The sequence below is a fragment of the Mobula hypostoma genome, chromosome 19 (genome assembly GCF_963921235.1).
Source record: "Mobula hypostoma chromosome 19, sMobHyp1.1, whole genome shotgun sequence".
In the NCBI taxonomy this organism is placed as follows: domain Eukaryota; kingdom Metazoa; phylum Chordata; class Chondrichthyes; order Myliobatiformes; family Myliobatidae; genus Mobula; species Mobula hypostoma.
Window position 1 is genome coordinate 43,688,099 of NC_086115.1, and position 14,046 is coordinate 43,702,144.

Consider the following 14,046-nt stretch of genomic DNA (forward strand, 5'->3'; position numbering starts at 1 on the left):
GGAAATATGTTTACCCGAAGGAAAAATTGATATTCATGCTATTAGTTTGGAGGCTATCCAGATGGAATATAAGGTGGTGCTCCTCCACCCAGAGGGTGGCCTCATCTTGGCACACGAGGAGGCCATGGACTAACATGTAATAACGGGAATGGGAATTGGAATTAGATTGTTTGGCTACCAGCAAGTCCCACACGTGGTGGATGGAGTGGAGGTGCTCGACGAAGCCATCCTCCCCAATTTACGACGGGTCTCACCAGTGTAGAAGAGGCCGCGTCGGGAGCACTGGACACGATAGACAACCCCAGCGGATTCATGGGTGAAGTGGTGCCTCGTGGTAGGACTGTTTGCGGCCCTGAATGGAGGTGAGGGAAGAGGTGTATGGCCAGGTGAAGCACTTAGGCTGCCGGGAGGGAGATTAGTGGGAAGGGACAAATGGACAAAGGAATCGCAGAGGGAGCAATCCTTGTGGAAAGCGGAGGGATGGTGGTGAGGTAAAGATATGCTTATGGTAGGATCCCTTTGGAGGTGGTGGAAATTACAGAGGATAATGTGTTGGATGCAGAGTCTCATAGGGTGGTAGGTAAGGACAAGAGGAACTCTATCACTGTTAAGATGGCGGGAAGATAGGATGTTTGGGAAATGGAGGAGATGCAGGTGAGGGCAGCATCAATAGTGAGTGGACGGAGGGAAACCCTCCTTTTTGAAGAGGGAGGATATCCCTGATTCCTGGAACAGAAAGATGCTTCCTGGGAATAGATGTGGTGGAGGTAAAGAAACTTTGAAAAGGGAGTAACATTTTTATAAGAGATAGGGTGGGAAGAGGTATAGTTGAGATAACAGTGGGAATCGGAAGGTTTATAAAAAAGATTGGTTGATAGTTTGTCTTCAGAGATGGAGACAGAGAGATCAAGAAAGGGGAGGGAGGTGTCAGAGATAGAACAAGTGAATTTAAGGGCAGGTTGGAAGTTAGAGACAAATTTGGTAATATTGATGAGCTCAGAATGGATGCAGGAAGCAGTCCCAATGCCGTCATCATGTAGCAGAGGAAGAGCTGGGGAACGTTATTAGGGAAGGCTTTGAACATGAACTGTTCTATATAGCCAACGACAAGGTAGACTTAGCTGGGGTCCAAGTGAGTGCCCGTAACTATGCGTCAGGTTTGGAGAAAATGAGAGGAGCCAAAGGAAAAATTATTCGGGGTGAGGACCAGTACTGCCAGACAGAGGAGGGTGAAGGTGGAAGAGAATTGGTTGGTTCTTTTGTCAAGAATGAAGTGGAGAGCTTTGAGGCCTTCTTGATGGAGGATAGAAGTGTACAGGAACTAAACATCCATAATGGAAGTTGAGGCGGTCACCGGCAGGGAATTGAAAGTTACTGAGGAGATCGAGGCATGGGAAGTGTTGCGGCTATATGTGGGAAGGGACTGAACCAAGGGAGAATTGAGCTATGAGGAAACATGCGGGGCAGGAGCAAACAGAGACAATAGGCCTACCCGAACAGTCCAGTTTGTGGATTTTGGGTAGGAGGTAGAAGCGAGCAATGCAGGGTGAGGTAACTATGCGTTTCATGGAAGCTCCCCAGAATGGATGAGGTCAGGAATGTTGTCGAAGACAGTTTTCTGATGGCCCGGAGTGGGACCCTCTTTGAGGGGTAGGTATGAGGAGGTGTCTGAGAGTAGCTGCCTGGCCTCAGAAAGTTGTAGTGTGCCACACTGCAACAGCACCCCTTTTGTCTGTGGGTTTGATGGTAAGGTTGGGATTGACGTGGAGACGGTGGAGGGCAGTGTGTTCAGAGGGGGCAAGGTTCGAGGAGGGGGTCCTTCCAAATAGTTTGTGACCTGAAATATTATTTCTGTTTCTCTTCTCATGGATGTGGACTAACTTGATGAGTATTTTCATCACTTTCTTTATGTCATTTTAACACAAAGTACAGATTGTATTATTATGGTAAATATAAATAAAGTTCTTATTAAAAAGCATGATTAGATAAGATTGTGAAATATTTATTAATGAAAATATTGTGAATTATGTACATACTTTAAAAAAGTAAATATTAATGCATAAATGGAAATTGATATTACTTCTGATAAAACTAAAATTTTGCCTTTTTAGATACGTATAAGCTCAAATAATGTCTGAAAATATTACATTACAAAACTGTACTGTAAATGGGTTACCTTACTCCAAGCGCAATTTAGAAGTATTACATTGTAAAATGCCAAATTTTTGAATATACAGGCAGTTCTGTATGGTTACTTTCTAAATATTTTAAACATCAAGCTAGCGTTACTGATCAGGCACTCTGCATTTCATGAGGTTTAACAAATTGGATGAGGCAAACAAATTTATTAAAGAGCACATAGTAATGTAAATAATCTTGTCATACTATACTTTTCCAACCTTATCCTCACTATTTTCAGACACTAGTAAGTACAGAATACATAAATAAACTAAAATTGCCATGTAATTTATTTATATACTGCAATTATAATTTAGCAGTGAATTTCAACAAGCTGACACTGAGTAAAACTTATTTTAACTCCACTGAACTAGCTGTGGGGCTTTTATTGAGCATTAATACCTGTGGGCAGGTTAGTATTAATAATTTAACAACCCAGAGATGACTTTTGGAACTAGCTGCTTTTTAAAAATATAAAACACTAATTAAAAACCATAGCTTTGAAATTTTGCCATGGGATTTTATAATCCAAATGCTCAATTTTCTTGAAATACTGCTATTTTGTATGGTAACAACTGTGTTTATTTCTTTTTAAAATAGTGCTGATAAATGCAAATTCAATTGAAAGCACCAGTCCAGCTTCTTTTCACGAGTAATCCAGCCTCATTTCAACATAAGTTGATGTCATTTTAAAGAAATTAATTTCTTTTCTAGCCAAAAAGAGGGCACTTTAATTGTCATGGAGGTTATTCAATATTACATAATGTGTGCACTGAAACTAAACTGTTTGTTAAACGTTGCTTAAATGTCAAGCAAGATGCATGTAGTTTAAGTAACATATCAAAAATTGGAGATTCAGTGAAATACTAATCAGAGATGTGTGAGCTGGTATTACCTATAACTTTAAATTCAAAAATGATCTTACTTTATATCTTTATTATACAATTACCCAAACGCTGCACAGATAAGATTGTCTAAATTCCTCAGTCATCATATCCTTCACAGTAGTTCAGTTTCAGCGGTGTTTTATCTCATCTTCCTCAGTCGAATTCTGTTTTCTTTGTCCCTCTTTTTGAGAATATTTATGAATTGATTGAAGAAATGTTCTTGATCTTTTCTCTTTTGTACCATTTTAAATCGATGATCCCTTCCATTTTTTTCTGCAAATTCCTGAAAAGTGGATCTTGAGAAGGAAGAAAGGTGCAAAAGACTTGTCATGGATTAGTTGTGATATGGCATACAAAACCCGTGCATTTAGTTTGAAAAGCAAATAGGAGTAAACTCCAATTTTTGAACTGATTTGCTTCAGATCATGATGCATGTTACAAAAGGACAGTAAAAGCATACAATAGGATAAATATTTCCAGTATTTTTAATGAAGGAAATTGCAATAGACTTCAAAGAAGAATGATAGACTATTCCATGGCAGTAAGACCATCTTTTTCTCTCGAGGTAAGGTTTCTTGAAACCTAAGTGCTTTAATTTGCTAATATTTTATAGGAATGAGAATGCAGCTTATTCTACATTCTATGTTGAGTAAAAGCTTGGTACAGTGACCATTCCAGAAGGTATTAACATCACAAATAATTGAAATTTGACATTACTGTGGCAAATGACAGAGCAAAAATATTGTGGTGTACAGCCTATTGACAAAAGATAAAATACTAATTTGTCACATATAGCGAGATGAGTCACGTTAAAATGGCACAACCTTGAAAGGGCAGCTGTTAGGCATTAAATATGTCCTATAATATGACACAATAATATGCTGCTATTCAAAAATGATGGGTTCAGCTCTTCAATGAGTTATGGGTTTAATTTCAATAACTAGAAAAAAAATCACATCTCTTGGGGAAGCATGTTAGAAGTCAGTAAATTACGAAGTCACATCATTGTTAAGGAGTGTTAATATATTCAAATAAAATTTCTCTCACTCCAATTCTATTGGAGGCATTTACCAGATAAACCATTTAAAATAAATGGATAAACAGCTCTACAGAGCTTAACTTAATATGAATAAATTACTATTTACACATGAACATTGTTCATTTTAAATTTCAGATTATAGAGCATATTTTTCGAGATGAGATTGAATTAATGAAATAAGGATTTAATGGGTATTTGAGACCTTGTCATTTATAAATGCAATTGTACTTAAATTTAAAATAAAGATGTTACTGAGGGTCTAGAAATAGAAATGTATTCACTAAGGTCATCACTGTTATAGAATCTCAGCATAGATTTGGTCTATTCCACCACAGGAAACCTAAATCAAAAATAAGATAGATTATAAACCTCATGAAAAAAGGACAACTGGAAATTGTTGTAAGGCCTAAAGAATAACAAAGCACTTGTGCAATGAATAAATAAAAGGATAATATACAAAAATCTTTAAAATAATGTGGAAGAAGGAAGTGTTTTCATATCATGGCAAAAGGCTTAATATGGTATTTGAAATTAAAAAGGAAATGTAAATGCAAATGCAAAATCTAGTTGGGAATTCATTCATTGTTGATGTCCAGCAAACATTTCCTGGGGATAATTCAGAATTTAGTCAATTAATTAAAAGAGGCAAAAAGCAAGTATTTCTCTCAGCTCAGTTAATAGCAGACAAGAAGCTTGAGGAACACACAAAATGGCTGGAGTAATTGTTGTGTCAGGCAGCATCTACGGTGGGAAATGTTTAGATGATGTTGTACTGCCCTCGCTGAGGTGTTGTAACATCAACTAGACCATCAGCCAAACTTCATTCAAGAATGAGATGAGAGTCAGGGTATAGAATTTTAGCTCGTTGGATTTATTGCAGACTCAATGGCATGACAGAGTGAATCAGGAGTGAAAAAGCAATGCTTCTGCTGGGGAAACAATAGGATGGCTTTAGACAGAAACTTCCAACATAAACCTCTGGCCTACTGCCAGCCAATGTGCTTTTATACTTACTACTTCCTGGCTGGACAGGAAGTGACCTAATCTGAAATTGCTTTTTAAAATAAAAGTTGAATGTCCTTAATAACAAAAAAATCATGAATGAATTGCACGAATGGCAGACAGACTTTTTGCGAGATCATATAAGAATGACTCTCATACCTTCCTGGCCACTGGATCATTCCAAGTGACAGTAGCAGACTTCGATCATGACCTTCGGGTCACTCCAAGCATAGGGTAAAGAAATATTTCTGTTCACAAAGGAGTGATTATTCCATCCTACTGTTATAAGACTCTTGAATGGACCTTTAGTACAAAAATGAACTCTTGGACTAACAATCTACTTTATTATGATCTTGCACTTTATCATTTAAGTGCACTTTTTAGTAGCTGTTACACTTTATTCTGCATTGTTGCTGTTTTACTTTATTCTAGCTCAATGCACTATATAATGAGTTGAACTGTAGAACCAGTATGCAAGAGAAGCTTTTCAATGCATCTTAGTCCACTTGACAAAAATGAATCAATCCCAATACTTTATTACAGTGAGGAGAAGCATGCACCCTGTGTACTACGATTTCCCAGGAGCACAGTCTGTTAGCTGGCGATTTTGGAGAGAGAAAAAGAGCTATATGTTTCTGGTCATTGACCTCCCGTCAGTACATGGCAAAATTAGAAATCAAACAATATGTGTGGGTTGGTAATAACACCATCACCTTGCTGACAATCAACACTGGCACTTCTCAGGGATATGTGCTGACCACTGCATTACTCTCTCCATACCCATGACTGTGTCGCTAAGCACAGCTCAAATATCATCTATAAACTTGCAGATGAAACGACCATTTTTGGCAGAATCTCATGGCGACAAAAGAGCATACAGGAGCGAGACATATGATCTAGTTGAGTGGTGTCGCAATAATAACCTTGCACAATGTCAGTAAGACGAAAGAGCTGATTGTGGACTTCAGGAAGGGTAAGATGAGGGAACATAAACCAATCCTCATCGAGGGACCAGGAGTGGAGAGAGTGAGCAGTTTCAAGTTCCTGGGTGTCAAGATCTCTGAGGATCTAACCTGGTTCCAACATATCAATGCAACTATAAAGAAAGCAAGGCAGCAGCTATATTTTATTAAGCGTTTGAGGAGATTTGGTTTGTCATTAAAACACTTGAAAACTTCTACAGATATACCATGGAGAGCATTTTGACTGGCTGCCTCTCCATCTGGTGTGCGGAGGGTGGGGTGGTTACTGCATAGGCATGTAGCAAACTGCTAGAGAGTTGTAAGATTAGTCAGTTCCATCATGGGTCCTTAATATCCAAGATATCTTCCAGGAGCAGTGTCTCAGAAAAGTGGCTTCCATTATCAAGGACCCCCAGCACCCTGGATGTGCCCTCTTCTCATTGTTACCATCAGGAAGGAGATAGAGAAGCCTAAAGTCACACACTCAGTGATTCAGGAACAGCTCCTGCAATCCGGTTTCTAAACAGACATTGAAACCATGAACACTAACTCACTACTTTTTTTAAAGTTTCTGTTTTTTGCACTACTTATCTTAAATTAACTCTTTAATACACACACACACACACACACACACACACACACACATATCATTTATGCTGTAATTTAGGTTTATTTTTGTTTATTTACCATGTATTGCATTGTCCTGCTGCAACAAAGTTAATAAATTTCATGACCTATGCCGGTGATATTAAACCTGATTCTGATTCTAATTCAGAGTTGCTGAAAAGTGTGTGAGGAGAGGGGAAGGGGTGAAGAAGTGGAGAGAATAAAGGGAATGTCTGTGATAAGATAGAGAATAAGTGACACAAATTGATGAAAGTGATATTCAGCTGGGAGACAGTGGTGAAAGTTTGTTAATGATGAATATTAATTAGAGTAGATACAGAACATTTCATCGAGTTGCCATTGAATGTGATCAGTTAGTGTCACCCTCTTCTGTTCAAGTAATCACCATTGACTATCTATCTCATACTTCTACCTGCTCTTTATCGAGCTTAAAGCTCGTTGGCACTTCTGTTGTCAGATGTGAGATATTTTTGCATAGCAGGGGAATTAAAGGTTATGGGGGAAAGGCAGGCAGGTAGAGATGAGTCCATGGCCAGATCATCCATGTTCTTAATGAATGGCAGACCAGGCTCGATAGGCCAGATGGCTTACTACTGCTTCTATTTCTTATGTTCTTGTAGCCTTTATGGCTAACAAGAAAATGATAAACATGAGAAATTCTGCAGACGCTTGAAATCCAGAGCAAGACGCACAAAATGCTGGAGGAGCTCAGCAGGTCAGGCAGCAGCTATGGGAATGAATAAACTGTCGACCTTTTGGGCCGAGGCCCTTCTTCAGATTAAAATAAGAACATTAGCAAGAAAGAAAAAATCCTGCATTAAACCATTCTCGTACTCCCTAGCCTGCATCACCATCTAAAAGAGTTTCTATGATTTTTTTTTATCCAAAGTTGATATGGTAAGAGTTCTCTATTCAGATTTATACCTGCTACATTTATAGCTTAATAATGGTGTAATAATTTGTAATGAGGAAAATATAGAGTTGGTCTATACTATTGGATCTAAGTGCCAAATATGAAACATTTATATATTGAAAAATGGAAAACAATTGTTAATAATATTACCTGGAGGAAAGTTCTATGATATGGAGAAGTGCCATTTTGTGTGGATTATCCGAATGTGATCAGTTCATGGAAGATGGTCTTATTTTCAGCCAGTCTTTATGGTGCTGGTCCAGTCATAATATTATACACAGAGCAGAACTGCAATTCCCAGTGTGCTAAAAGCCCTGAATCCTCATAATGTAGTTCATTATACATATCTCTGTACTGAGTCCAGGAACAACTTTTGCTACAGTCATAAATCAAAAGCAGAGGGGTGTTTTGTAATGAATCAAAGAAATGCCCACTTGAGGAATGTTTCCATTCCTTCCAACATTTCCAGACATGTTCACCTTTTATTTGAGATGCTCGAGAAAAGCTGTTTTTCTATCCAACAGTACAGAACCTGGGTATTATTTAATGCTTCATATATTTTCCTTTTCATCAAAAATACCAAATGTGCAAATCATGCCTTGCATTCATAGAGATGGTTAGAAAAATATTGATAGGAATAATTTCAGACCCCATTAGAAGGGAACAATGTCAATAAAGGTCATCTTGGTCAGTTGGACAGATTAGACAGGGAATATTAGAACAGCAGGATAACATGGAACAGGATTTTAGTTGACAGACGACAGTTACCACCAAGCTCAATCCAGAGATCGGAGTGGAGATAGAAATAGGCCTGGATATTGGGGAGAGCTAGATATCATGGGAGAAAGTAGGAAAACTTACAAATCTAGAAATACCAATGTTGAAGGAATCACAAATGTACGTGACAGATCTTTTGAGTGCTCATTGAATAATGGTGACTTCTCTGCCAAGGACCAAAGAAACGAGAAAAAAACAAACAGAAGGGCATTGAAAAATGTATGGAACTCCATTGCACTTCAGGCAACGTGATATGAAGCAGGTAACAAAGTGTTGGAAAGAAGAGTACCATGCACTCCATCTCTAGGAAACCAGTGTTTTCCTCTTCACAGAAATTGCCTCACCTTCTAACTGGCCCCAACATTTTAGCTGATAAGACCATAAGATATAGGAGAAGAATTAGGCCATTTTGCCCAATAAATCTGCTCCACCATTTTATTATATTAAAACAGATTCTGAGTTAAGACCATAAGACATATGAGCAGAATTAGGCTATTTGGCCCCTTGAGCCTGCTTCGCCATTCAATCATGGCTGATTACTTTACTCCACCTCAGCCCCACTCCCTGGCCTTCTCCTGGTAACTTCTGATGCTGTGTCCAATCAGGATCCTCTCAATTTCTACCTTAAATACACCCAACAACTGGGCCTCCACAGCTGCCTGTGCTAATAAATTCCACAAATTCAACCACCCTCTAGCTAAAGAAATTTCTATGCATTTCTGTTTTAAATGGACGCCTCTCTATCCTGAGGCTGTGCCTTCCTGTCCCAGACTCCCCCACCATGGGAAACATCCTTTCCACATCCACTCTGTCTAGGCCTTTCAACATTCAAAAGCTTTCAATAAAATCACCCTTCATCCTTCTAAATTTCAGTGTGTACAGATACAGAGCCATCAAACGTTCCTTGTATGATAACCCTTTCATTCCTGGAATCATCCTTCTGAACCTCCTCTGGACCCTCTCCAATGCCAGCACATCTTTTTTCAGATGAGGAGCCCAAAACTGTTGACACTACTCAAGGTGAGGCCTCACCAGTGCCTTATAAAGCCTCAGCTTCAAATTTTTGTTCTTGTATTCTAAATCTCCTGAAATGAATGCTACATTGCATTTGCCTTCTTCACCACCGACTCAACCTTCAAGTTAATCTTTAGCGTGTTCTACACAAAGACCCAAGTTTCTTTGCATCTCAGATTTTTGGAATTTTCTTCCAGTTTAGAAAATAGTCTGCACTCTTATTTCTACTACTAAAGTGTATGACCATGCATTTTCCAATATTGTATTTGATTTGCCACTTTCTTGCCCATTCTCCTAATCTGTCTAAGTCCTTCTTGAGCCTACCTGTTTCCTCAACACTATTTGCTCCACTACCAATCTTCATATCATCTGCAAACTTGGCAACAAAGCCATCTATTCTCTCATCTAAATCATTGCTCTACAACATAAAAAGAAGCAGTCCAAACACTGACCCCTTGGAACACCACTAGTCACTGGCAGCCAACCAAAAAAAGATCCTTTTATTCCCATTTGCTGTCTTCTACCAATCAGTCAATACTCTAATCAAACCAGTATCTTTTCTGTAATACCATTGGCTTTTAACTTGGTAAGCAGACTCATGTGTGGCAACTTGTCAAGTGCCTTCTGATAATCCAGATATATGACATCCACTGCATCCCCTTTATCTATGCTACTTGTAATCTCCTCAAAGAATTTCAACAGGTCCATCAGGCAAGATTTTCCCTGAAGGAAACCATGCTGACTTTCTCGTCCCTTGTCTTATGCCACCAAGTACTCCATAACTTAACAATTGACTCCAACATCTTTCAACCACTGAGGTCAAGCTGCCTTCCTTCTTTCTTAAAGAGTGAAGTGACATTTGCAATTTTTCAGTCCTCTGGCACCATGCCAGAGTCCAATGATTTTTGAAAGATCATTACTAATGCCTCCACAATCTCTATTGCTACCTCTTTCAAAACCCCGAGTCCTCATCTGGTGCAGTTCATCTGGTCCGGGTGACTTATATACCCTTAGATCTTTCAGTTTTTTGAGTACTTTCTCCCTTGTAATAGTAACTGCACTCTTGTCTTTTCCGTCATACCCTTCAACATCTGGTGCACTGCTAGTATCTTCCATGGTGAAAACTGAAGCAAAATACTCATTTAATCCATCTGCCATCTCCTTGTCCCTCATTATAATTTCTACAGCCTCATTTTCTTGCGACCCTATTTCCACTCTCATCACTCTTTTAGTTTTTACATACTTGAAAAAGCTTTTACTATCTACATTGCTATTGTTTGCTAGATTGCTTTCATATTTCATTTCTTCCCTCCTAGAGATTTTGTTAGTTTCTCTCTGTAAGTTTTTAAAAGCTTCCCAAATTCTCTATCTTCCCACTAATGTTGGCTTTGTTGTATGCCCTCTCTTTTGCTTTTACATTAACTTTGATTTTCCTTGTCAGCCATGATTGTACTATTTTGCCATTTGTGTAATTCTTTAGTTTTGGAATACATCGACCCTGCATCTTCCTAATTTTTCCCAGGTACTCACACATTTGCTGCTCTGCTGTCATCCCTCCCAGCATCTCCTTTCAATTTACTTTGGCCAACTTCTCTCCCCTACCACTGTAATTTCCTTTACTTCATTAAAATACTGCTATATCAGACTTTACTTTCTCCCTATCAAATTTCAAGTTGAACTCTATCATATTGTGACCACTGCCTCCTATGAGTTCCTTTACCTTAAGCTCTCTAATTGCCTCTGGTTCATTATATAACACCCAATCCAGAATAATGATCCCCTAGTAAGCTCAATTATAAACTACTCTAAAAGGCCATCTCACAGCCATTTAACAAACTCACTCTCTTGAGATCCATTACCAACCTAATTTTCCCAGTTAACCTGCATCTTGAAATTTCCCATGACTATCATAACATTGCCCTTTTGACACGCCTTTTCTCTTTCCCGTTGTAATTGGTGGTCCACGTCCCAGATACTGTTTGGAGGCCTGTATATAACTGCCATAAGGGTCCTTTAACCCCAACAGTTTCTTAACTCAATCCACAAGGATTTAACATCTTCCACTCTTTTGTCATATCTTTCTACTGATTTGATGCCATTCTTTACCAGCAGAGCCACACTGCCCCCTCTAACTACCTCACTATCCCTCTGATGCAACATTCAGCTCCCAACTACATCCAGCCTTCAGCTATGATGCAATGATGGCCACAACATCATACCTGACAATCTGTAACAGTGCAACAAGATTATCCTCCTTATTTCTTATACTTGCTGAGAGTTGCTGAGAAGAGCGTGGGGGCGGGGGGGGGGGCGGTTGAACAAGTGGAGAGAATAAAGGGAATGTCTGTGATAAGGTAGAGTATAAGAGACACAGAATGATGAAAGTGGTGTCTCCAGCTGAGAGACAGTGTTGAACATTTAGTGATGAATATTAATGATCTATTAGAGTTGACACATAACATTTCATTGAGTTGCAATTGAACATGCCAGGTTAGTGTCACCCTTCTCTGTTCAAGTAATCACCGTTGACTAATTAACTCATACCTTTACCTGCTGTTTTTTCAAGCATAAAGCTTATTGGCACCACTGTTGTCACATATCAGATATCCTTTATGGCTAACACGAAAATGATAAACATGAGAAAATCTGCAGATGTTGGAAATATAGAGCAACACACACAAAATGCTGGAGGAACTCAGCAGGTCAGGCAGCATCTATGAAAATGAATAAACTGTCGACATTTCGGGCTGAGATTCTTCAGATTAAAATGATAACGTCAGCAAGAAAGAAGAAATCCTGCATTAAACTGTTTTCATACTCTCTAGTCTGCATCACTATCTAAAAGAGTTTCTATGTTTTATTCATCCAAAGTTGATATGGTAAGAGTTCTCTATTCACATTTATACCTGCTGCATTTACTTTGATATGGCTTAATAAAGGTGTACTTATTTGTAATGAGGAAATATAGAATTGGTCTACCCTATTGGATCTAAGTGCCAAAAATAAAACATTTAAATATTGAAAAATGGGAAAAAAATGTTAATAATAGCTGGAAAAAGTTGTATGATATGGAGAAGTGTCATTTTGTGTGGATTATCTGAATGTGATAAGTTCATGGAAGATGGTCTTATTTTTCAGCTGGTCTTTATCGTGCTAGTCCAGTCATGATATTACACATAGAGCAGAAGTGCATTTCCCAAAGTGCTAAAAGCCCTGAGTCCTCATAATGTAGTTCATTGTACATATATCTGTACTGAGTCCAGGAACAACTGCTTGCTACAATCATGAATCAAAAGCAGAGGTGTACTTTGTAATGAATCAAAGAAATGCCCACTTGGGGAATGTTTCCATTCCTACCAAGATTTCCAGACATGTTCACCTTTGATTTGAGATGCTCAAGAAAAGCTGTTTTTCTTTCCAACAGTACAGAACTTGGGTATTATTTAATGCTTCATGTTTTTTCCTTTAAATCAAAATTACAGAATGTGAAAATCATGCCTTGCATTGACAGAGATGGTTTAGGAAAATATGGATAGCAATAACTTCATCTGATCAAAACCCAGGTAACTGAGAGCTAATGGCTTCAATTTAAAGTTGAACAATTTAAGGGGCAAGTTATCATTTCATGCTCTTCAACATCAGATTTCAGCTTTGGAATGATGATTACCTTTGACATTAATTTATCTTGTTAACTAAAATCATGAAAAAACATACTTTGCAAAAGCTTACAGCATAAAAATACAAAATTGTCCAAATTAATTAATATACAATGTTTACGTCACTGGATATCCCATTTGCGGTGTAATTTCTGTTTCTTATTTGTATTGTTGTATATATCAATGTTCTCATGCAGAAAATAAAAATATGTTACCAGGAGTAAGGTGTGCAAGTCACCTGTAAAATTGCATAGTCAAGCACTCAAATAGTAATTGATTTCAAGAAGGTAAGAGATCCCAAGCACCCTGTTGTGCATGTGAATAATGTTACTCCCCAGCTTGCCAATGGGCTTTGAGCATAATGGACTTTCGGATCACTTGTTGCACATAAAGATGGGATTTTGTTTTAATTAAACCATACCGCGTGCATTGTAAATATCTGATTTGCATGGACTGGAGCAGCATTGCAATCTCGTTGTCTGAGCAATGATGCCTCTGTGGAACAACAGTTCTATTCTATTTGTAACCGGGTGACCATTGGGTCTTATTCAGTATCGTTAAAAGTGTACTTAGACATCCATCCGGGTAATGCAGAATAGTTGCCTGTGTCTTTCAGGGAGATGGTGATGTCATTACGCACACGCGGAATAGTGGGGAGACCATTTTGCTTTCTGCTGGAGACGTGGTAAGGTGTTGGAATTGGGCCTCCCCCAGAGTGTGCTGGGCATGGTGAGGATAGGTGAGCATTAATTGATGATATCCACTTGAATTCGTCTATGCTTGTTGGTGGATCAAGAATATCGGTAATTTGACATGTTTTACATGTGGATGCTTTAGATTTTCTGGAGTAAGTGACTCAATGCTGAATTGCGTGGCTTGGGCAAAGTTCCTCACCCGCCAAGTAGGTCAGGCTTCCTGTAATTTAACTACCAGGCAATACTTTGCAAAAGTTGTGCCAAAGTGTACCTTTTGTATAACTTTATTGTATCAG

At 38.5% G+C, this 14,046-nt stretch overlaps 1 protein-coding gene across 1 annotated transcript in view; it reads right to left on the reverse strand.

The window, feature by feature from the left end:
• Positions 1-2,027: 2,027 nt before the first annotated feature.
• The window catches only part of tcerg1l (transcription elongation regulator 1 like), a 598,955-nt gene continuing 586,936 nt past the window's right edge, over positions 2,028-14,046 (reverse strand). The window contains exon 13 of the mRNA XM_063071197.1: positions 2,028-3,361. Coding sequence (XP_062927267.1) covers positions 3,205-3,361 — 157 coding nt within the window. The 3' untranslated portion in view covers positions 2,028-3,204. The remainder of the gene's footprint in view (positions 3,362-14,046) is intronic.